Raw genomic sequence first — 26,018 nt, 5'->3', positions numbered from 1 at the left:
AAGGTAAAAGCTGGGGAACTGCTAACCCCACAAAACAAGACAAAAGCAAGCACCTATCAGAACATCTTCATTTGTTTTGTTGTAAGTGACCTACATCCTCTTTGTGTCCATAGCAAGCATCGAGAGGACTCCGAGAGATCAATATTCGTTCATTTAAAGGAAGGAGGCTACAGGCTTCGAGAAAACATCCTCTTCCATCTCTATGTGAGCACGTCCCCCTGCGGAGATGCCAGACTCAACTCTCCCTATGAAATCACCACAGATTGTAAGAAACCACAAGTTTGTCTCTTGTCAATAAACAATGCCAGGCCACCTTGGCCAAGGCATCTTGTGTGTAGTGTGGATGGATGGATGGATGGATGGATGGATGGATGGATGGATGGATGGAAGTGAATCATTGCTACAATTAGCTAGATACCTCCAAAACCTCAGTCTGAATTGCTCCGACCATTGGCAGAAAAGTAGTTTGGGGTCTAAAATTAGCTATATAATTACCATAGCACTCTGCTTTGTTTTAATAGGTCAGACAATCCCTGTATCCCAGGCTGGAAAATGGAACCAAAGAGAAAGAAAATGAGATGAGATGAAATTTCATGGGGTGAAAGCAAACTCAAACTAGCTCTTTTTGCCTTCATTTGCAACTTGGATGAGAAAGAAACTCAACTTTTGCAGCATAGCCAGGGGCCAAAGTGTAGTGTCCATTAACTTAAAAATTCCATTACTAAACCCTTCTGTAGGACCCACAGTGCCAGTCCCCTCCCTCACCACTGTGCATTCCCAGGAGGGAGGACAAAAGTGGGTGTCCACAACGTCTTTGGTGTCATTGATGCCACTGTGTCTTGACAATAAAAGAGAAAAATCAAGGACTCTTACCTTCTCACTTAAATTATGCTAGATTCTATTTCTGTAACATGCATACATCTTTTACTTATTTATGTGTATACCACACACACACTCACAGTCTTCCAAACTCTTTTTCTGTTTTCATTCTTTCCTTATTTATTGATTGATTTGTACATATGTGTGATGTGTGTACGTGTGTGTGCGCAGGCACACACGCACGCACGGACACATGTGTGACACAGTGCACCGGTGGAGGTCAGAAGACAACCTCAGCATCCAACCTCACCCTCCACTTTATTAGACAGATTTTTTTTCTTTGTTGCTTGTGGCTGTGCACAACAGGCTCACTGGCCCCTGAGTTCAGGGGATTCTCCTGTCTCGGCTTCCCATCTCACTATAGGAGTACTGGGATTGCAGATGTTCAACACTGCACCCAGCTTTACATGATTCTAAAGGTGTGAGCTCAGGTCTTCAAGCTTGTACAGAAAGTGCCCATCTCACAGACATGTGCACTGATATAGGAGTCCTCTCTGTATGCTGTGATTACCATTAATGAATAAAGAAAACTGCCTTGGCCTGATAGGGTAGATTAGAGGTAGGTGGGGAAAACTAAACTGAATGCTGGGAGAAAGTTAGAGAGAAGCCATGCAGCCCTGCCAGAGACAGACGCCAGAACTTTAGCTGGTAAGCCATAGCCTGGTAGTGATACACAGATTACTAGAAATAGGTTAAATTAAGATGTAAGAGTTAGCCAATAAGAAGCTAGAGCTAATGGGTCAAGCAGTGATTTAAAGAATATAGTTTCTGAGTGATTATTTCCATTCTGGGCATCCGGAGTGAACAGGTGGCCTCCTACACACACACACACACATACACACACACACACACACACACACACACTTTCTCTAAAAGTCTTAGGGAAGGAAGTGTTGTGCTCTGTGATCTCCCATGGTTTATTTTATTCCCATTGCCCTTGGGCCAAAGCTGTGTCTACTATCATGTTGGCTAGGCACCACCACCACCCTCACCCTGCTGGGGCAGTGCTTGTAGTTTCTCAGATGGTGTGTTCCCTTTTCTGATTCTCACTCCAGCCTGGCTCTCCCATTTACTTTCTAAAGCATGTGAAATGTAGGGAATCCTTGACAAACTCTTTCTTAAAGGGAGAGCAATGGAGTTGGCAAAAATGAAAAAGAACTTTTTTGAGTAATTATCCAATTTGAGAGGTAGACAAATGGGCTAAACATATATGGATTTAAAGACCTACTGCTTTCCAGTGTCTTCTTTGTCTTTGTGAGCATCCTCTATGCAAGCCTGGCACACAGCAGGAATTTGATAAATGTTCTTCCTTTCCTGGCTTTGGAGATTGGATCATAAATGTAACCTCATCTACAAGGAGAAAAGAGGGTTAGAACCAACCCTTAATAACCATGGAGTGTGATGTGTTTCCACTGGAGATTTCCTCTGAGCACAGGACACATTTGATGGTTTGATAACTTCCTGAGACTCAGATCTCTTTCATATACTATATTGCTTTTGGCATAAAGTTTTATTTAGCTCAAATGAACCCCAGAAAAAGTTAAATGTGTTTATATAGAAATGCACGTACAACTGGTTAGTTTCACTGTCTGTGCTGGAAGAGCTTTCTAGGCTCTTTTGTATGTCTGGTCGTTTGTATGTCTCTGTGATAAAACACCTGACCAAGGCAACCTAAATGAAGAGGCTTTGTTTGGGGTCATGTTTGCAGAAGTGTCAGACCATCATGACAAGGAAGGCATGGTATGTTCACATCATGGTTACCAGGAAGCAACAGGCAGAGGTAAAACAGAAGGCAAGCTATAACCCCAAGGATACATCTCCAGTGGCTTCCTTCCTCCAAAGACTCCAACTCCCATTTCTCACCACTCCCAATGATATCATGATGTTTCAGATCCATTAAGATTTACTCCAGTAGTCAGATCGGAGCCCTCATGAGCTAATGGTCTCTGGAGATGTCTTCATAGATCCCAGAGTATGTTCCACTAACCTAGATGCTCCGTAATCTAATCAAGTTAACTATTAAAACTTGGGTGGGTAAGAAAGTGGAAAGACTTGGGAGGCGTTAAAAGGGAGTTGAATGTGATCAAGGCATATTGTCCAAAATTCTCAAAGAACTAATAAAAACTGAGAAAAAAAATTAATCAGTACATCATGCGTTGGCCAGTCATGGTGATGCATGTTGGTAAAATATGCTGAATAGGCAGAAGCAGGTGGGTCATGAGTTTGAGGCCAGTCTGGGCCACACCTTGGGCTGGAAAAATGATTCAGCAGGTACAGTGCTTGTGGTACAAGCATGAGGGTGTCAGTTTGAATCCCTAAAACCCTTGTGAAAAAAGGAAGCCAGGAGCATCTGTAAACCCAGGGTTTTTGATGCTGAGGCATACACACACTTGGGCTCATACACACACACACACACACACACACACACACACACACACACACGCGCGCGCAAGTATGCATGCTTGGAGGGAGGGAAGGAGGGGGGAAAGAGGGAGGGAAAAGGGGGTGGGGAGAGAGAGGGAAAGAGAAAGATTAAAAAGGTAAGGAAGGAAGGAAGGATCTGATTCATTTTCTTAATAATATCCATCAAGGTAGATCTACATGATACTAACGTCTCTAGAAATCAGTGAAATTTGGTCCATTTCCCAATAGCTCTTTGAAACATTCGGAATTAGTTCTAATTTATTCAGCTCCCTCCTTGGCCTCTGTAGCCCCAGCAGGAGTTAGGAGAGGGCTAAGTGAGGACCACAAAAATGTCGACCCTGCCTGAGGCCTCGGTCCCCTGTGGGGACCATTCTGGCTCATTGGGTTTCCCGTGTCTCTGTACATCAAGCACCAAGTGTGGCTTCTCAGCCTTTGGTTCCAACTTGCAATGTCAGTGGTTTAGAAAAGCAAACAAATGCATTCTCAGAGGCCCCCTGAGGTTCGCTTCCACACACAGATGTCTTTTATTTCATGGCGCTTTTAAGAAGTGGCAGGTGCTGGTAGGAGGAGAAAAATGAAGCCTTTTCCTTCCAGTGTTGCTACAGATAAGGCAGGCAAAGGCAAGATGCTAGACCTGCATACCGCTGATTTAAGCGGGTGTCTTCCCGCCCGCCGGGAGCACAGAGAAGGTAGGCACTTGCTGTCTTGCAAAGTGGACTCATCAGCTAAAAGCCATGCATCATTTTCCCCTCATCGCTCCAAAAGGGCAAGAAAAGCCAACTGCGTGCTGTCCTCTGAAGGAGCCTTCAGAGAGACTGCTGGGCATCCCCCAAGCCTCCTGAGGAAGGCAGCCACTCTCAGAAGCAGCTTCCTCAATTTCCACCTGAGAGACATTGCTACAGCTCTCCCCACTGTCCCTCATACACTGATTTTATTTTTATTGCTCCCCTTTACGGAGGGCTGAACTGCTGGATAATGGAATTCGAGTGATCAGGTCTTTGCTTTTAGGGGCTTCTTCCAGGGCCAGCAAAGGACCAAAGACAATAGTGACAATTGGCCAAAGGCAGGCTCGCAGAGAGCCTCTGGGAAAACTCCTGTGAGCTCTCCTAGAGGTCCACAAGCTGGCACCACCCACTCCCTACAAGTTAATTTGCAGAAACTCCAACTTCGCCATACCAGAAACTCAGGGGCTCAGGGGCCGTGTTCCTAAATGAAACACTGGGAGCCCTCTTTCCTAGCCCTGACTGCCAGTGTGGTGTTGTTAGGCACAGAAGTGGAAGAGCACAGACACACTCAGCCAGTTCCACTGAGATCTTCATCTGGACATTCCAGAGCAAAGGAAGCGCCTGGGCAGGATTCTGCCTTCCCGAGCTTCTGTCTCTGCCAGGCACAGAGCACTGACACAGCTGATCACTGAAGCTCTTTGTCACTTTGAGGTCTAAGACAGCTGCTGTGAAGCTCCTGGTGGAGCCCGCAGTGTGCTGACCTTCATCAGCTTGCAGCTGTGGCAGGATCATTCCTCCTCTCCCTCACACGTGCGTACGCATATGTATGTCATGTATGTCATGTATGTCAGGTGCACATGTATACATGTGCACCTGAGCTCACGTGTATATAATACAGAACACATACATGCATAAGGCCACGTGACCACATGTGATTTATCAGAGTCTACAAGCACAACGACAACATGACTCTAAGTCCAAGAGACCTAACTGTGTGGCATAAATTGTTCTCCTTCCTTTTAATCAGTGTAGGAACACAGAGCAGAACAGCCTTAGGAAGAAAAAGATTACAGTTTTAGGTTTTGGAGTCTGTTGTGTTTGTTTGTTTATTGTAGTTTTGTTGTAGTTTTGTTTGCCTTGGTTTTTTTTTTTCCCTGAAGACAGGCTATCCTCTAATTTGCTATGTAGCCAAAGGTGTCCTCAAACTCTCAATTCTCTGTCTATTTCTCCTCATCTGCTGGGGTTGTGTGAGTGTACACCACACCCAGTTAATGTAGTGCTGGAACCTGGCTCAAATATTCACTCATGCGGAGCAAGAACTCTAAGACAGAACCATATCCCCAACACTTTCCAGAGTTTTGAGCGATGATTTCTAACGTTTTAAACTAAAACATAGTTACAGATGTCCCCTATTCCCTTTTATCACTCCAGGACCCATGTCCCTTACTTCTAATCCCTTCCATATCCATCCTTACATTTTCAATTGAGAGCCTCTTTCTTGATTATTATAGAGATAGATAGATAGATGATAGACAAATGTATAAATACTTTCTGCTGAGATTGTTTTTGCACAAATATAGAAATAAAACCTACTGAGTCCATTTTGTTGTTTATGTGTTTATGATTTTCAGGGCTGGCCACTTTGTATGGGATGACCAGCTGGTGGCGGGGCTCATCCCTGGGAGAGGCTCATTTTTCTTTTGCGTATATTATTTGTCTAAGGGTGAGAGCCCATGTTATCATGTCTATTGATATTGTCATTGTTTAGGTCTTGCTTATGCACCCATTTCTAGAAGAGACGTCTCACAGCAGACTTCCTGGTATTGAGACTCTTACAATCTGTCTGCAATCTCTTCTGTTATGTCCCCTGAGACATAGGTATAGAAGCTGTGCTGGCTGCAGATGTACTCACTGAGTCTAGGGCACACATGACCCATTCTCTGTATTGTATCTTGTGGTTTTCTCTAATGGTCTCCATTTGCTGCATAGAGAATCTTCTTTGGTGAGGAGTGATAGTTACACCCATCTGTGGGTATAAGGATAATATCTAGAATTCAGTTGGCAATTATGCTAGTCTAGCAAAGTGGAAGTAGTAGAGTCTTTTCTAAGGTACGTGATCTCACTATTCCCAGGGCTAGGTTTCTAGTAACAGGCATGATTTCCCTCCTGCTGAGTGAGCCTTTAATCTACTTAGCCATTGGTTACCACCAACATGTGAATACCACTATTTCACCTGTATGGATATCTTGCCATGCTTATCACTGTTGTCCATAGGTGTCACAGGTATGTAGGCTACTAGTTGCTTCCCTCCCTCAGCAACTTATATAGTACTTTCTAGTGCTGTGGAAGCTAGAGCATAAGATGAAGGCATTATTGTTTGATATAACCCAAGTCATCCAAGTCCTGCATCCTATGTGTGTAATGTCTTCATCAACAGGTGCTTACCTTCAACCTGTGAGACGCAACCAAGGGCAACAGCAATAGCTGCGTTGTCTCAGGGGTCACTCGTGCATAACTAGAAGACCCCTGAGAACACAGCCTGATTTAGAATTTCTAGGAGGTCATGTCCAACTCCCCAATAGGACAGAGTAACTTCCTTCTCCCAGAGACCTTTCCAACTCATAGCCAGGAGGTTTCCTGAGTTCCTAGAGCACTATAGGTCAAACTCTAGGTGATCAACCCAGCTCCCTGCAGGGTTCCCAAGTCCCAAGGAAAAGACAAGGGCGCTGGTGATATCAACAAGTCCTGATTTCTTGGGATGTCTGTAAATTTTCTGTTTCTCTGTTTAACGCCAGAATTTATATAGACCAAAATCTTTAAGTACAGAATCAATAACAATATTTAGAGAGATACGTTGTCTACAAGCTTGGGAGCGCACTGGGTTCAGTTGCTTCCAATCCAATCATGGTTTACCTATGGGGTTACCTAAGAAATTTTTCAAATTTGGGTTCCTGTTGCTTTTTCTTTGGCCAAGATTCTGTTGCAACAGAGGAGAATCACAACATCAGTCACTGGCTTAGAACTACCTTAAATCACATCTGACAAGCCAGGTCATTTGTTTCTGGCTTAGTAGAGAGGCCTGCAAGGAGAAGACAGTGTGGCAGAGTCACTGCCAAGGCCACACAGTGCTCTGTGCAGAACACGTGGCTCTCAGCCTGGTCTGCTCCATGCAGCAGAAGGGGGAAAGCTGCCTCAGCAACAGTCTCTGTAAGCCAGAGCCGCTTGTTCCTCTCGGGAAACTCAAAACTGCTCACTCCTGTGATTCCCTCTGGTTCTAGGCCAAGGTCCACTGAGGTGGAGCCAAATGCCTGAAAGTTACTTCTAGATAAGAAACCTTCGTCAGAGGCTTAGCTGCACAGATTTTTCTCCCATCATGTGGGCTATTCCTCCACTCACTAGACAGTTTCCTTGGCTGTACAGAAGACGTCTATTTCCATGAGGTCCCATTTGTTGGCTGTTGGTCTTATTCCGTGAGCAGCCAGGGTTCTAGTTGGAAAGTTTTTGACTATGCCTATATCTTGGTGTATTTTTACTTACTTTTTTGTCTGACCGTTTCAGAGAGTCAGGTCTTCTCTGGCAGCCTTTGACTCATTTAGTTTGATGTTTATGCATGGTGAGAGATACTTTCATTCTTCTACATGTCCTCTCTCAGTTATGGTTCCTGAAGCTAACATGGCCAAATAAAACCATGCATGTATTTATTAAATGAAATTGTCTAGGAGAATAAAAGGAACTAATGAGCGTGAGGAGGCAGGAAAGGGGGTGCCGGGGAGGAATAGGGTGAGGGAATATACTCAACATATTATACATACTGATAAGAAACTTTTTAAATAATAGTGATGGGTTGTATTAAAGATCCTAAATGTTAGAGACGAATATCACGACCCACACACCTCCCCATGGCTGAGCAACGTCTGTCTTCCTCTCAAATCATCAGTGGCCTCTTTATGAATTCCCTTTCATTAATTACCTGGCAAACTCAATTCTTCCATCATTTCCAATGATTTAGCATATTAAATTATATAATAAATCTTCCACAAGACGTCATAAAATAACAGGATTATATAAGATAGATATCTATGGCGTTGTGCGAGGTGCATAATGCAGTCAACTTAAGGCAGTCACATTCATTGTGTAAAAGGGCAAGGCACAAAACTGAGCCACAATCCCACAGACAGTCAGGGACCTAAAACATAGATCCTTAAATCCCTATCTTCAGATGTTCTACTGGACACAGGAACGTGTTACATAGGATCATGTTCACCCATTGCAGAGCAATACATTTTCATAGTTTCATAATGCAAATAAAACAAAGGTCATCTACATAACCACATGGTGACTATTTGAGATTTTATTAGAGTAAATGACAGGCTACTTCACCAATACACTTTCTAAAATGTTCTAATTGAAGACAACTTGAATTTTTAATTTAGTATTTAAAAATCCTTTCTTCCTTTCTTATACCTTTGCGGGGGGTTGGGAGTTTTTGCTTGTTAAATTGCTTTCTTCCTGATTTTTAACTTTGATCTCTAAACACATGCACACACAGGGACACACACACACACACACACACACACCACTGGAGCAGGCATAATGTTTAATTAGTTATGTTTCACCACCCCTTTTGAGTAACTCGTAAAAAAATAAATATTCACCTGACGAGTTTCTAAAGCATATTACTACTCTATTTTCTTACTATCAATCCAAAAAAGTTAATAAACACAGTAACAATGAGGCTGTTGGTCTCTGGGTATAAGAATCAGAGTGCAGTGGTCTAATGGACTTGGAACTGTCTGTGGATACATGACAGGAAGGATTTTAAAGTTCCACATCTTCATTGTCTCAAGGATACTTTCGACCTACTGCGGATTATTTAAAGTCAATCTCCCGCAGTTGCTGGCTAGATTGGCATTTCATTATGCTTGAAGTGTCATCTTCAACTCCCTCCTACCTCTAGCAATTAGCCAAGAAAGATCCAGAGCCAGGGGGAAAGGTTTGTAGGAGCTCACCAGCTCTTCAGTTCACCCTGGGACTACGCAGACTCACCAGGGAACACACTGGAAAAGGCAAAGAAAACACACGTGGGAGCATCTCCCACACCTGGCTCTTGAGGCAAAATTAATCTAACCTAAAACTTTGAGTTGACTCCTAGGAAATACTGTAACTCTGTCCAGGCTTTTTCATTGCTTGACATTAAGGGATGGTAAAAATTTAGAAGGCTTTTAACCTATAATAGGCAACTTTCAAGGCCTGGAAAATGTTGCGTAGTGTCTTTGGAGAATATAGGGATAGCAAGTACCATATCTCCTGAAATCTGCCTCCCAGGCAGGTTAGTAAAGTCCCTTACCTTTGGACAACACTATAGTTGTTATACAGAAGCTGTAAGTATTATTATCTGCCCCATTCCCAATGCTATCTGCCATAGAAAGTTAATATTGGGAAGGACCCCATGTGAATTGTGTAAAAGTCCAGGGTTAAACCCAAGTCATCTCAAGTATTTTTGAGTTACATGAACTATATTTATTATTTACAGTTTTATTATCAGTATTATTGTCATATTTATCACTGTCATCATCATCTCCACCATCATCATCTCCATAGTCAACATTATCATCACCACCACCATATCCACACTACCAGTAGCAGCACCCCCACCATCTTCATTCCCATACCACCTCATCATCATTAATACCTCCAGAGTCACCATCATCTTCACTACCACTATCAGCATCTTCCAGCGTGTAGTGTCGTTTAAGTTTGCTTAATGCAACATCCAGGCTCTGTTTCTCTCCTTGGTTTGTCTTTCAATGGATGGCACAGGGAGAAATCTCATCACTTATTAAACTGGCCCCAGTGGAAAAGCTGTCTGGAGTCACTCAGAAGTTTATCTTCCCTAAGCTTTGAAATTTCTTTCAGTCCAAGAGATATCCTATAAATGTGTATGAAGGAACATCAGCTCGTAGAATCAGTGTGAAGTACCCTGGAAACAATCATTGTAATCTCTGCAGGAGAGATGTCCAAAACTGGCTATGCTCTGTCCAGTATGTCGATGCGAATCAATGAGGGCGAAACTACATCTATGTAGCCTTCGAGTCTTAAAACACTTTTTAAAATTTTTAATAATTATTCATGCTACTGTGTGTAGAATTTGTACATGAAGCAGTTAGTTAGGCATTTGTCTAATATCATATTATCTAAGCTCGATGTATGGGATTTTTTAAGGAAAGAAAGAAAAGCAAATATAAGAAGCTTCTCTTGTTCATGCTGGTTCAACAGGTAACTGTGGACCGTACACTGTAATGTGTATGGGTGTATATGTGTCAAGTAGGGTCTGGGAAGAAGGAAAAGCTCAGGGCGGACTTGTAAGAGACATATGCACACCCACCTCAGGAAGTTTGTCATTTGCAGGCAAAGAAAATACCTCCCTCATCTCAGCCCTTGATAGTCAGTACTTAAGAAGAACTGCTCCAAGTTGTGTGTGTGTGTGTATGTGTGTTCATTACTGCACAAAACAGTGACTTTTGTATGACATTTTCTACATTTATATCATTGTAGTTTGCTCATATCCACTCTCATCCTCCCTTCCCATTCTCCCATCCTACTGGTCCCCTTCCCTCTAATAATTCCCCTCTTCTTCCTAATCTGAATTTCCTCATAAGAGAGAAACATTCAATATTTGACTCTCTTCCCACCACCACCCCTTCTTGTTCCCCCACATAGCCATATAAATTTTTCAGATCTGAATTCTGCATGTAAGAGGAAACACATGATATTTGTTGTGAATATGGCTCATTTTATTTAACACAGTTGTCCCAGTTTAACTTCCTACTGAGGTGAAAAAAAAAGAAAACACCCTGACAAAAGCAACTTTAAGGCAGAAAAGTGTTGTTCAACTTACAGCCGCTGATTTCAGTACTTTAGTGCAGGGAAATTTGGGGAGGAGCTTGAAGCAGCCAGTCACGTTCACAATCAGAACAGAGAGATGATGACTATACATATGCTTGCCTTTTAATTGATGCCAGAACCAGTCATTATTGATTATCATAGTGATGACCTCCAGTTCCATCTACTTTCCTGAATAGTAAAGATTTCTTTCTTCCTCATGGCTGCAGAAACTGCCACTGTGTGTCTTTTCTACAGTGTCTTCATTTGTTCCTGGGCCAGTGGCTATCTGGGCTATCCCAGCCTTTTCAGACCTGCTGGCTTTCCTAACCCTTACAGCCTAGTGGCTAAACACCATCGACAGTGCTGTTTTAAGAGGAAGTAACCATGTCACAATGGTTTTAAGTAGTTTTCCCACAGTCACACAGCAAGTTAGTGACACCGGGATAAAAATCTAGACCAGCGTGAGAGGCAAACCCAACCCAACACCTGCTTCTGGTGACCTGAAAGCTAGGCATGGCTTTACAATTGTCAGTGACTGGGGAACAAATGGAGAGGCATTTCTAAACCAAGCCTCCTTGACTGCAAGCAATTATCCCTTCTGTATGACTACCTGTAATTTGTAAACGTTTCTCTAGAATGCACACCACATTGGTCTATGCCTTTCTTTCTCACAATTAACCCTCCGGGTGTTATCCATGTTCACCTTCAGCTGGGAAGTATTCTTCCTGTTTTGTTATTTCTAGAAAAGTTTAAGTAAAACTGGTATTGTGATATCCTTAAACGTTTGGTAAAGTTTATTTTAAACAAATCGGAAAAGCTCAAAGGAAAAATACAATATCCTTGGGTATTCTGGGGACCGTTCAGGACTCCCTGCAGAGGATGCTCTGATCCCTTATCAAATTGCTATGGTGTTTGCACATAACCTATGCACATCCTCCCATAAGCCCTAAATCACTGCTGGGTTACTTATAATACCTAACACAATGCAGATATGATAAAAATGACTGCTGCACTATATTGCTTAGGGAATAATAACGAGAGAAAAGACAGATGCAATCTTTGGACCAAATGTTTTTGAACCTCAGTTGGTTGAATCCACGCTACAGAACCTGTGGATAGGGTGATCTGACTGTAATTTACAACTTACAAAAATCACACATTTCAATTCTGATGTCCAAACAATGAGGACCCTAAGAGAGATATACATAGATCTAATCGACATGGGAAATAGAAAAAGACAAGACCTCCTGAGTAAATTGAGAGCATGGAGACCTTGGGAGAGGGTTGGAGGGGAGGGGAGAAACAGGGAGGGGAGCAGAGAAAAATGTAGAGCTCAATAAAAATCAATAAAATTTAAAAAAATGATGTCCAAAATTTCAGTGTTAGATGCATTATTTGACAAATCAGCCCAGTGATAGCTTTGTGCATCAAAGAAGGGTAAATGGGGACCATGTGGCCCCACAGAGTCTCTGAGACATCTGCTCTGTGGTCTTCACAGGCTGAAGTCTGCATCCCAGATCTTAACCATTTCACTGTTGAAGCGAGTAAACTCCACCCGCCTTCACGTCTCAGACTCACCCCTGTGCCCCGGCTGCTTGATTTTGTCACACTTCCAACCCTTATGTCTCTGGACCAGTGTCCCTGCCACCTTTCACAGTCCCTTCTTCTCTCCCAGGGAACAGCAGCAAACACATCGTCAGGAAGTTCCGAGGCCACCTGCGCACCAAGATTGAGTCTGGGGAAGGGACAGTCCCTGTCCGAGGTCCCAGTGCAGTCCAGACGTGGGATGGCATCCTCCTGGGAGAGCAGCTAGTCACCATGTCCTGCACAGACAAGATTGCCAGGTAAGAGCCCAGTTAGCTGTCCTGTTTTAAAAACCAGCTATGGACCTCAAGGAGGACAGCAAAGAGAGGTCCCAAGCAGGTCTTAGTATTGAACCCACTCCAAGAAACACGGTGCTTGTCATCAAGGACTCAGGCGTGCGTGTTCACATGTATATGCATGTTGTGTAAGCCCACACATATGGGGGCATTGGAAAACCAGAAGTCAATGCTCAGTGCGTTCCTCGGTCATTCTCCACCTTGTATTTTGAGGAGGAGTCTGTCGCTGAACCTGGAGTTCACCCTTGGGCTAGCTGACCAGTGAGTCCCAGGAATTTGCCTACCTCTGACTCCGCAGCACAGGGTTTATGAGCACACGCCACCCCAACAAGCCTTTTATGTGGGTCTGAGGTGTCATACTCAGACCCTTCCATGTAAGCAGCAAGAAATTTACCAATTAAGCTATGGCCCGAGTCCCTGCCCTTCCATATTTTTCTTTTTTTTTCTTTTAGATGTAATAGCTTTTTTTATTTTATTACTTTTTAAAAAAATATCAATCCAAATTCCCACTTCTTAGCATCTTAGCTGGGGTCATCCTTGTGGATTCCTGGGAAGTTTTTTAGAGCCAGGCTTCTTGCTGACCCCATAATGGCTCCCTCAATCAAGCTATCTCTTTCCTTGCTCTCATATCTGTCCTTCCTCCATCTCAACTATCCCATTCCCTCAAGCTCTCCTCAACCCTCCCCTTCTCCCCTTCCTTCTACCTCCCCACCCCCATGCTCCCAAATTTTGTCAGTAATAAGGTGAACCCAAAGAAAAACATATATAGATCCACCTGGAAATTGGAGAGACAAAATTCCCCTCCATGTTCTTCATTCCACCGGCTTGAGGGAAAAGCACATTCTTAGCAATTTCAGGTGACACGGCAAGGTCAAAAATCTCTGACCCAAGGATTAATTTTTCTTCTGTCGCAATGTTAAGTTGTAATAATTGCTTTTATGAGGAAGAAAAAAACAGGCTAAGATCTGCCATCTCTGGATGCTGTGATCACTGTCAGGGAATGCGACCGAGTGTAAAACAAAGAGAGTTTTTCTCTGACGCACCTTTTACTTTGCACTAAAGGTGTTCCAAGAGCCTCCACAGGCAACTCTCCGAGAGGAGCAGCCTCAGCATCCAGGTGCACAGAAGGAATTTGCAGGAAGGGCATCTCAGCGGCCTTCACAGACTCCTGCTACTTGAGAAAGGCCTGCACTAGGAGTGTGTCCCACTCTCCTTAGCCTCATTGTGATGCCCAAGATCCGTTCCCTGCACACCTCAATTTCAATGCCCAAAGATACCACCCATTGCAGAAACAGTTCCATAAAACATGTTCAAAAAATACTTACAAGTTATGCACTGAGATGAGGAGTCCTAGCAGCTTGAACCTGCCTGAAAAAGTTGTAAAGCCCCAAGCTACCGCAACCATAGCATAGGAAGATTAGAAAGGAGAATGGGAGTGGGCTAGAGAGACAGCTTGGTGGGCAAGCACTCTTGCTGCAAAATTATGAGTACTGAAGTTCTGATTCCGGTGCCCACAAAAAAGGCTAGGAGTCCTGCAAAGGCCTGTACCTCCAATTCCAAGGATCTTACATCTTCTTCTGGCCCCTACGGAAGAACAGACCTGTGTAACCATACATACACAAATATATATATATATATATATATATATACACACACACAAACTCATAAACAAACAAATAAATCTTTAAAACTGAGTGAATCAGAAACTCTTTTGGAAGCCATGATAAATAAATTGATACATAGTTTATAACATAAGTGGGGGGGGGGACTGAGCATCCTAGGCTAATGTGGTCTCTAAGCAAGCATGCACCCAAGAATTCCAACAGTTTTGATGCCCCTAAAATGTCCTACCTGGATGCATTTGCAGCTGCAGCTAGTTCAGAAATGAGAATCTTAGTCTTGAAAGGGTTGAATGGAGAATGGATGGGAAGGTTAAAGGGAAAATAAAGGCCAAGGGCCCAAGGAGAGCTGGGTATATCACCTAAAGCGTCTTACACACAAAGTTCTGCCACCAATATAGGATCTAGAGTCTAAGACAAGCTGCCCCCCACAATCCCAAGAGATCCCCCAGTAAATTAAAGTCCCAGGAGGCACAAGCTGTGTGTCCCAGTACCTGTATAAGACTTGAGGTGTCTTATATGCTCAACAAAGGTACAGGAACCAACTAAGCTATGTTAAGTTCTGTACCCCGAAGGGCTCTCTTAAGCATCTTTCACTCCACCAAAGCCAGGGGTGCTGAGGGTTACGTTCCGCTCGCATTTCAAGGTGGGGACATCAAACAGTGTATGGAAGCACAAAGTGTCACCCCAAAGTCCGGAAGTCAGCATCCAGGTCTCCTTCTTGACCCTATCCTGTGAGGATTCTGGGGCTACAGAGCCGAGAAAACATGAGCCTCTATCAACAGTGATTCCAAATTCTCATGGGAAATTACCGAGTAGCTATAGAAAAAAGAGCACCATTTAGGCCCTGGCTTTGTTTGGCCCTGGCTTGGCAGAACAAGGAGAGGGCTAAATGACCGTAAATCAAAGCTCTGATTTCTGTATCACAGGGAACAACCTATAGTCTTCAAACAGCCCATCTTTGAAAAGAAAATGTATTCCTCTTTACAATATTTTCATCTCTTCTTGGAGTGAAAGGGAGAAAAAAAATGCAGCAGTTTTCACTTTAACAAAAATTCTCTTGATACCCTCAGACAATGTTAGTTTTCTAAGTTAATTCCATGGCTCTCCAGCAAAATAAAGAAAATTAATGCAACAGAAATGAAATATTGTCTCTGGGATCTTAAACATCAATAGACGCTAAATTAAACGGGCTACAAAACCCACATTATATTGGTTGCCAGCAAGTCTATCGATGATAATGCTCAAAAGACAGGCTTAATCTTTTTAATAAAATCCCCTTGGAAAAAAAGCAGAAGTTCATGTTACATCATCTCGAGGGATAATCAAATGATGTCCTGGATGGGAAAATACTCTAGACTGTTTCTCTTGGTATTTTTTGTTGGAACTGGTGGTGGTGGTGGTGGTGGTGGTGGTGGTGGTAAATTAGGATTTGTTTGTTTGTTTATTTGGCTTGGCATGGATTTTAGGGTTGGTTGTTTTTTGTTTTTTGTTTTGTTTTGTTTTGTTTTGTTTTGTTTTGAGACAGATCTTCTTTGTCAGCCCTGGCTGTCTCTGAAACCCTGACTGGTCTTGAATTCAGGGACTCACCTGCCTTGGCGTCCTGGGAGCTGCACCACCACAGCTTTCTCTCGGTGGTTTTGAAACAGGACCACATGGTGTAGCACAAGCTGAGCCAGAACTCACTGTGAAACCCAAACTGGCATCGCTTGCAGTGATCCTCTTGTCTCAGCCTCCTGGGTGCATGTGTGACCACACCTCACTTCTAGCCTTTTATTTTTAATAAGGCAATTGCTAGGGGAAACAGTAATGTCTCTGCTCCAGCTGGCCACAGAGAGACCACTCCCTGAACTAGCTCAGGAACCAATCCCCTGGCACCAGGTGGGTTCACACCATCCACCCACTTAAGTCCTCTTTGCCAGATGTGGTGACGGTAGGAGAAGACAGGACAGAACAGAGGGGTATGATGGAGGCCAGAACTTAGAGATGCCCTTGCATCTTGTTGTGACCCCTCAAGGGCACCTCCCAGTTTCCTCCTTCTGAGCTTCACTTTCTCTTCTGCCTCCCTTACTTTCTCTTGTTCTCTCAGTCTCTTCTCTTCTTCTGTCTTTCTTGTTGTCTCTGTCCCTTGTCTATCCATCCCTGTATCTTCCTGTCTAGTCCCCCTCTCTGTTTCTTCCTCTGTCTTTCTATTTCTCTGTCACTCCCCATGTCTCTCTCCCTTTGTCTTAGGATCTTCCTGCCTTTCTCCTATTCTTGCCCTCCATCCCTCCATCCTTTCCTCCCTCCTCCCTCCTCCTTCCATCTCATTGCTGCTCACATACACTCCTCAACCATAGAGCTCTGAGCTCACACGAACTGCTCAGTTCCATCTTCTCTCATCACCTAGTGTGCTATCGCTTCCCTGTCCTGCAGGGAACGCTGAGAAGTTGCAGCCCTGCCCTCCTTCTATCCCATGCCATCACACACCCTGTCTCCTGCCCTGAAATGGCAGGGATACCTAATGCTGTTTGCTTGTGTTTGAGCTTGACCTTCATGGGATCATTGATGCCACTTGATTTGCATGGTGTCTGTCACAGTGAGATGCACATGATGGCTCTTGATAAACAGTGCTTATTGGTAATGATGATGAGGACAGGGTAAAGATGACCACAACAGTGGCAGAGATAATACAGTCACTCTAAACAGTTCTGGCTGGACCAGGCTGGAGCAATTGGCAGAGGAACCACTTCCTTTGGCATGGAAGTCCTTGTACCTCCTCCACAGCCAGACCCTGAGCATAACATAGGAACGTGAGTGCTCACACATGAGCTATTTTAGAGCAGAGGCGCATTTGCCATTTTTGAGCAGGAATATATGTTATGATAATGGTTCAAGACCATAAGCATCTGCAGTGTGCATTATTTGTACGAAGGCTTCACAAAGAGACAGTCTGATAATGGATTGTACATTTGTTTTCTAGCCTGTACAAAAATAAAATCTCAACCTAGGGCTTAAATACTGCTCAGAGCAGAGGACCTTCACACACAGGTGCATACAAAACTTGCTAACTGAATGGATTACTGACACTCAGTGAGGCTATGTGCATGCAAAAACACAGGAAATATAGTCTATAAAATACTGGGAGGATACACTGGGCTGCACAGCCTGTAACACATGATATACTGCGCCCAATATCTCATCACGTTGGAACCAGCTGCACTCGGGGATTTATTATTAAATTTTTCAAGCAGTTTTGAAAGTCAGATGTTAAATACAGTCATTATTAAAAATGAAAATATACACACTTGCAGCTAAATTATACTAAAAGTAGTAAACACTTCAAGTTTGCCACTTCAGAATCATCTGACCAATATGTGTGTTTTTTGAATTATTTACAGCTACTATGTCCACATAAGGGAATACTACAAACATCTTTATAAAGTCATGAGCTGCTGCCCAAACCAGTGTACCTCCTAAGTCTGTGCTCAGTGACCTCAGACTGGCAGCCCAAAACTGGTCGGGTCATAGCATTTGCACCAAGGGAACTAGAATAAGCTACAAGTGTACTGCTTTTTTTTTTCCATTTTTTTTTATTGAGAAAAGGAGAAAAAAAAAAAACAAGTTTCCACCTCCTCCCAGCCTCCCTTTTCCCTCCCCCTCCTCCCACCCTTCTCCCCCTCCCCCCACTCCTCTCCCCCTCCCTCTCCAGTCCAAAGAGCAGTCAGGGTTCCCTGCCCTGCGGTTAAGAGCATTGCCTGCTCTTCCGAAGGTCCTGAGTTCAATTCCCAGCAACCACATGGTGGCTCACAACCATCTGTAATGAGGTCTGGTGCCCTCTTCTAGCCTGCAGGCATACACACAGACAGAATATTGTATACATAATAAATAAATAACTAAAAAAAAAAGTGTACTGCTTTTTAAGGGAGGGAGCTAACTGCTGCCAGTATATTAAGACCACCAAGTGTAGAGAGATTCTAGAAATAACTTATGTGAGACTGGATGTGCATTTATTGTCTGTTTTAAGGAATCTTCATTCTTCCTTAGAATTCATCCCTAAATAGGGTGTGTGTGTGTGTGTGTGTGTGCTCGCGCGCGCGCATATGCGCACATGTATTTGCAAGGGCTCATATACATGTGAAACCTTCACTGTGGAAATCAGAAGTTGGCATCAGATGTCTTCCTCAATTACTTCTCCACCTTTTTTTTTTTTTTTTATCACCAAGCCTGGAATTCCCTGATTCAGCTAAACTGACCAGCCAGGATCCTTCTGCCTCTGCCATCCTCCAGTGCTGGTGTTACAGGCACACACTACCCTATCTGCTTTTGTTTTTAATGTGGCTTCAGGTCTTCATATGTGTGCACAGGTGTGCATTCAATGGCAAGCACAACATGTGGGTGTGTGAACATGAAGAGTTGAGGCCAAGGTCCAGAATATTCTTCAATCATTCCCCACCTTAGTTTTCAAGTGGGTGTCTCTCACTGATCCTGGAGCTCACCAATTCCACTCAGCTGGAGAGGCAGTGAGCCAGGGAGCTGCCGCCATAGTCTAGAACTGCAGACAAGTGCCCTGCAACCAGCTTTTTATGCAACTTGGGGTCTAAACTCAGGTCCTTGTGTTTGCATCAGAAGCACTTTTGCCAACTGAGCCATCTCCCCGACACTTGGAAACTAATATTTTAGGTGACTGTAATCTTTTCGCTGAAGGCAAGAAGTTATTTGTGCTGCCCATAGATCTTACAGAGGTGTTAAATATCAACTAAACCTACTGGGTTTTCTTTTCAAGAAAATCAGTCTTATCCCACATGATGCTTCCATACATACAGCTTCCATTTATTAAGAGAGATCTATGTGGTAGATTTATGTAGTAGATCTCTCTTAATAAATGTAGTTCTGCTTGAGCACTATAAAAAAAATGAGTCCAGGTGACTTCTTTCTCACCCTTTATTTCTTGGGACTTCTGCATGTTAAGATGAGCAATAATAATAATAATAATAATAATAATAATAATAATATGGTGTTTCTAATTAAGGGGGAGGAAACACATCCACTAGAAAAATCTGTGGTTCTCTTTGAAAATTCCCTGAAATATTAAAGAAAAATGGACTGGAGCCTGATATATTCAAGGATCCGAACAATTAGCACAGCTGTATCATTCCCCCACGTGCAGATCAAAAATATTACCTGGGCTCCCTGCTTATGATCAATGGCACCTACAGGACAGTATTGCTAGGTAATAACAGCCATTCTTTTAGGTACAGAATTTTATGAGTAAAAATTGATTTCATTTTACAGGGTTAGTGGTATGATCAGTTTACAGGACAACAATAAAATGATACAGAAAGCTTGAAATTTCTGTCATGCTTTATCATGAACTATAAAATAACAGTGCACAAAACACCTTTAGTTACCTGTCAGCTAATGTTCGAAAGCATTCTTCCTTCTGTCTAGAGTTCGAGGCTTTCGCTGGAACTCCATCCTTCCTTTGGTCTGCACAAGGACAGTTCATCTCCAAGGCAGACAATAGTGACTGTAACTGTGGACCATCCTGACAGTTCTAATTCCTTATCAAGGGATGAGACCCTCACTGGAACATCAACCAAACCCCTTGAAGTTCCATTTCATGATTCTTTTCCATGAGACCTTGTGCTCCTCTAGGAAGCATCCAATGAGTGGAGTTCTCTGTTATAAAAGAGTCAGTTCGTATGTTAGGAGGGGGGACTCTTACCCATTATCCTTTATCCATTGTACTTTTCTTCACATGTAGGTACATAGAGCATCTGTGTGTGTGCACGCACGCACGCGCACACACACACACACACTCGCATACACATTGACCCGCGTAGAAATAGCAGACAATGAGGACTACTGAGAACTCAAGAACAACGGCAATGGGTTTTTGATCCTACTGCACGTACTGGCTTTGTGGGAGCCTAGGCAGTTTAGATGCTGACCTTACTAGACCTGGATGGAGGTGGGTGGTCCTTGGACTTCCCACAGGGCAGGGAACCCTGATTGCTCTTTGGGCTGACGAGGGAGGGGGACTTAGTTGGGGGAGGGGGAGGGAAATGGGAGGCGGTGGCGGGGAAGAGACAGAAATCTTTAATAAATAAATAAATTTAAAAAAAATAAAATAAACACAAAGACAAGCACATAAAAAAAGAAAGAAAGAAACACTCTTGGGGACATATACACATAAAAAGTAAAAAGAAATCCAAACAAAAAACTCTTAGTTAAAACCCTGATGCTAAACATTCTGGACATAAAGGCTAACTCACAAGTTCAAAGTGGGTAGAAATAACTACCCCTTGTGAGTGTCAGGCTTTCACAGAAAACAGAACTAAATCTCTGGACTAAATATCCCTATATCACTTGGAAGGCTGAGCCAAGAGGATACCAAGATCAAGGCCAGCTTGAGCTATATAGCGAGACCCTATCCCATAGAATCAATGGCTAGAATTATAGTTCAGGGCTACAGCACTTTCCTGATACTCAGGCTTTGGGTTCCATCCCCAGCACTGTAAAAATAACAATAATAATAATAATAATAATTTTTAAAATCGCCCAGGTCAAGAGTATGATCCAATCAACAAAGTGTCAAGGCATATATATATGCCTCAGTTCTCTAGGAGGTGAGGCAGGAGGACTAACATAAGTTTGGAAAAGCCTAAGCTATCTAGGGAGTTCAAAGCCAACCTGGAGTACACAGTGAGACTCTGTCTCAAGAAAAGGGAAATAAAATAAAGAAAAATCAGGAAAATATAAGAAATAACAGCTAATATGCCAACAGTCACAGAGAATAGTAGCCAACTCTGCTATGTTCCTGTCTATCTTTTTCTTAACTTACATTTTTTTCCTACAGTTAGGATTTCGTTGTATTTACCAGTTGACTTATAGGGTGTTCCTTAGAGCTACAACCACAGCTCTTTACTAAAATAGCAAGCACTTTAGTGAGAGCGTATTACTGCTAGTATTTATGCCACTAGCTGCTTCTCTTTCTCTTGCTGACTGCTTGCTATGTTTCCAGGTCATTACTACTATGAGGAGTGCTCCCCCCAACCAAAAAAAATTGTTCTAGATCTCAGATTTCCTGTGTAGGATCTGTGATGAAGGGGAAGCAATGTCTTCTCAAGATGGAATCAGCTGGGGTGTAGCTAGTGAACAGACACCTCTAAAAATATGTGTCATTCCAGACTCCAACTTTAAATGGCAGAATTAAGTCGAGGAGACTAATGGAGGCATGTGCCCTACCTCAGATGGCTTCTGAAGGCAACCACATGTGTCCTTGTAAAAGAAAGGCAGAGAAAGTGTGGGGACAGGCAGAGGAGAATACACATGGCAGAAGGCAGAGTTTGAATTGATGCAGACATAATGCAAGAGCACCAACAATTGGCCCCAGCAGCTGGAGTAGGCGAGGATGCATCCTCTCCAGAGCCTCCAGGGGAAATATGGCCAGGCAGGTTGACTGCTTGATTTCAGACCTCTGATCCCCAGAGTCGTAAGAGATGTGTTTCTGCTGTTTGGGGCCATGTGGATGTAATTGTTTGCTATGGATGTCTTAGGAATACAATACGACATCATGAGAAAAGTCACTCATTTAGCTTAACTCTGGAAAATCATGAAGCCAGATAAAAATCACAATAAAATATGTTCCGAAAATCTCAGCTCTAACAACACCCTTAAAGGCTCAGTGGATTTCTTTGTGGGAGCCTAGGCAGTTTGGACGCTTGTTGAAATAGGAGCGGCGGGGCTGCGTCCCCGGCACCCGGCTGCCCCCACGGCTAGCTTTACCTGAAATAATTACACAGAAACTGTATTCTTTTAAACACCGCTTGGCCCATTTCTATCTAGCCTCTTCTAGGCTAGCTCTCGCACCTGGACTAGCCCATTTCTTATAATCTATGTAGCCCACGAGCTGGCTTACCAGGAATGATCTTAACCTGCATCTGCCTGGAGTGGGAGAATCATGGCGACTCCCTGACTCAGTTTCTTTCTCTCAGCATTCTGTTCTGTTTACTCCTCCCACCTATGTTTTAACCTATGAGGGCCAAGCAGTTTCTTTATTGCTTAACCAATGAAATCAACAGATTGATATATGACACTCCCACATCAGATGCTCACCTTACTAGACCTGGATGGAGGTGGGTGGTCCTTGGACTTCCCACTGGGCAGAGAACCCTGGTTGCTCTTTGGGCTGACGAAGGAGGGGGACTTGATTGGGGGAGGGGGAGGGAAATGGGAGGCGGTGGCGGGGAAGAGACAGAAATCTTTAATAAATAAAAAAAAAAGAAAATAACAAAAAAAGGCTCAGTGGATGTACAGAAAATGGGTTGTTTGAGCTCATCAGTGAAAATTGACCTTCAAAACCACAAAATTAAAGCTAAGTAGCATGTCACCAACCAACCAGCCTGCTGTATACAGAGGAACAGGTGACAGCGGTGTGGTCATCACATCCACATCCCCTGTGTACATAGCTGGTTTTCATACTCTGAGCAGCCACAATCACAAGCAGAAGCTGCCGCCTTCTTAAAGAATGGGGAAAGCAGAGCAGCTTTTGTCTCAATGAAGTAGATATTGAACAGCATATGCAAATCTAAATCTTCTGGAACGAATGTTCCTTTAGATATGGCTTCTAATTTTAAGTACCTGGACCTGATTATTGATCACAGTGTCTCCTTAAGTGAAGGTAATTAAACTTTCTCTGTTAAAAAAAAAATGAACTGCTTTTTAAAAAAATATATGATAGCCACCTTCTGGAGAATCAGGCACCCGTCTGAGAGGCTGGCTGTGTGTGAACAGGATGCCCTCCTTCCAGGCCAAGACCTATTTGTTCCACTCTCCTTCCCAGCGGCTCCCTCTTCTCTGCACCTAGGCCCCTAGGGGACAGTTCTGACTTCCTTCCTCCTTGATTTATTGGCAGGCCCCTCTTCTGTAGCACATTGCCAGCCGCACAGAATTCAAAAGATGATGATGTGTGATTTTCTCATCTCCTGTTTTAGCAGTGGGTGGTACTGGAGATTCAACTCAGGGCTTCATGCATACAAACAAAGCAAGGGCCTATCACTGAGCTACACTCCCAGCCTCCCCCACCCCATTTCCGAGACCAGGTCTCTTTGCCTAAGGTAGCCTGGAACTTCCTATAAAGTCCAATTGGACTTGAACTCATGATCGCCCTGCATCAACCTCCCAAAAGACAGAGATCAACAATCATACCACTCTACTCATCTCAAAATCCTTCATACACATTTTTTCACACAGAGCTCACGGCAATTTTTACAACAACGTTTAAATAAGTTTTGTACAATTTCTCATGATGAAAGCAGAGTGATCAAGGGGATGATACTTATCAAATACAAAAGCAATAACAGCAAAGTGTGGCTTACACGCCAATTCCGTTACTACTGCAACCACCCACTGAGGTGGCCACAATGGCCAGACTGGTATCCCCAGGCACACGGGTGACTGCTGGTCTCCAGGATTCTGCTCAGAAGTGTGGAAACAACAGAGAGCTGAGATGCTCAGTTCTACAAAACAAAAGTAGTTATCTAGATCAATGAGTGAAGATACTATGGGTATGGAAAGAAAGAGAGTGAGCAGGCATAATCTAAACCAGTCCTAGATGTCCTATAATCTAAACTAGTCCTAGATGTCCTAATAAAAGACAGGGAAGAGGCATTATGCAGGAGCCCAGTCGGATATGATGTATCCACGTGAGAGTAGGTACACAGAGAAAACCAAGAGGGCAGGTGAGGTACTCAAGAGGAGCCCTTGACAGGGACAAGTGGTATGTACCACAAGCAATAAGGAAAGCAGTGTGGCTATCATATCTTTTCTTTCTGTGAAAATACTGCAGTCTATTAAATCAGTTCTACAGTAAAAGGAAGCTTAATTATTTCCAGTCTTCTTTAGTTTGCTTTGCATTTATGACAATTCTGTAAAGACTAACCTGATACATATACTCTGGTACTTTATTAGAGTATAGCCATAGGATGAGCTCCTAGAAGTCCTGTTATTGATTCAAATGGTTATCTTTCTTCTCCTTTACCTATGAAAACCAGGGGAAAGTGGTTAGTCAACTGGGAATGGACCAGCCAAGTGACCCTGGCTTTTCATTATTAGTTGTCTTCATGAAGGTGGAGGGAAAGTGGTGTGACAGTAGAGAAATACGTAGTGGAAACAAGTATAATCCCAAGATGGAGTTCCTATAGTCTTTCAATGGCTTGGGATGCAGACTGCACTAGTGGGACCATATTTCAGTGCAAATGGGCAGATATCAAACTCTAACAGCATTGGAATCACCTGGAATACTTGTTTAAAACACAGCTGCTTGAATCCACTACAGAGGTTCTGATTTGGTAGGTCTAGGATGGGAACTGAGAGTATGTGCTTCATCCAAGTGCCCAGCCCTGTATCACTCAGGTACCACACCTAGAGGATCTTTGAGTGAACTATTGCTCAACACAGGAAGAAGTGGTTCAGGATGGCCCAAATGACCAGAACCTTTTATATTCCAAATTTTCATTAACTACTCAGAAGCTAAAGTTTCAGCATTAAATGACGTTGGAATACTGATGCCCAGGGTTGTCCAGACTCACAACCAATCAGAGAAGACTGTGTTTGGGGACGGTACTGGTTAGTTTATAACAACTTAACAAACTAGAATCACCTAGGAGAAGGGATCTCAATTAAGGGATTACCATCAATCAGACTGATCTAGAGGCATGTTTGTGGGGCATTTTCTTGATTAACAATTGATATGAGAGTGCCCATTCTACCGTGGGCAGTACCATCCCTGGACAGGTGGTCCTGGATGCTATAAGAAAAGTAAGTGAGCCAGCCATGAGGAGCGGGCCAGTAAGCAGCATTCCTCTGCATTCTCAGCTTCAGCTCCCGTCTCCAGACAGGAGTTTGAATTCCTGCCTGGAGTACCTACCTTGGGTTCCCTCAGAGATGTACAGTGTGACTTGGAATTGTAAGGTGAAATAAATGCTCTCCTCCCCAAGATGCTTTTGGTCATGGTGTTTATCACAGAAATGGATACTAAAACAAGAACCAAGGTAGAGAATGTTTTTAAGATTCTAGTTGGTCCAATATACAGGCTAAGTTGAAGACCGTGGTTCCACCAGAGTCCCTGAGTATCACCCGCAGACTGTGACAGTTGCTTCCCTCAGGGTGACCTTTACAGGCTTCAGACAGAACATGGGAAACTTTTGCAATTGATGTGGTGTTTTGTTCAGAAAACAGACAGTACAGAAGGAAGAAGTGTGTGTCTATGGAACTATCTCATGCTGCAGATTTATAATTCTAAAGAGTTGCATCTTTTTCCAGGACCACATCAAGATGCTATAAATAACAGGAAGAAAGAGAAAATGTCCAAAATATACATTACCAATGGATGTTCTTTGTCTGAACTTCAAGGCACACACCCCTGGGGAGGGCCTCATGCACACTGAGTCTCATCATTTTCTCCCTAAAGTAGAGGTCACAGTTCAAATTCAGCAACGAGATGACATCCCTTGGCTGAAGAAAGGCAACCTTTTCTAAAATCTCTCCTCCACTTATCTGTGGTATTTCTGTGATTGACAAACAGACAAAGATATATTTATCTAGGGATTATCTATATTGAA

General features: G+C 43.3%; 1 protein-coding gene across 1 annotated transcript in view; it reads left to right on the top strand.

The window, feature by feature from the left end:
- The window catches only part of Adarb2 (adenosine deaminase RNA specific B2 (inactive)), a 568,842-nt gene that overhangs the window by 511,751 nt on the left and 31,073 nt on the right, over positions 1 to 26,018 (top strand). Inside the window, exons 6-7 of the mRNA XM_041630701.1 lie at positions 114 to 265; positions 12,589 to 12,757. Coding sequence (XP_041486635.1) covers positions 114 to 265; positions 12,589 to 12,757 — 321 coding nt within the window. The remainder of the gene's footprint in view (positions 1 to 113; positions 266 to 12,588; positions 12,758 to 26,018) is intronic.

Source organism: Microtus oregoni, unplaced genomic scaffold, assembly GCF_018167655.1.
Source record: "Microtus oregoni isolate MIOR12 unplaced genomic scaffold, Mior012 000035F_ref0000213, whole genome shotgun sequence".
NCBI classification, from domain to species: Eukaryota; Metazoa; Chordata; class Mammalia; order Rodentia; family Cricetidae; genus Microtus; species Microtus oregoni.
This window is presented reverse-complemented; position numbering and strand designations above follow the sequence as displayed.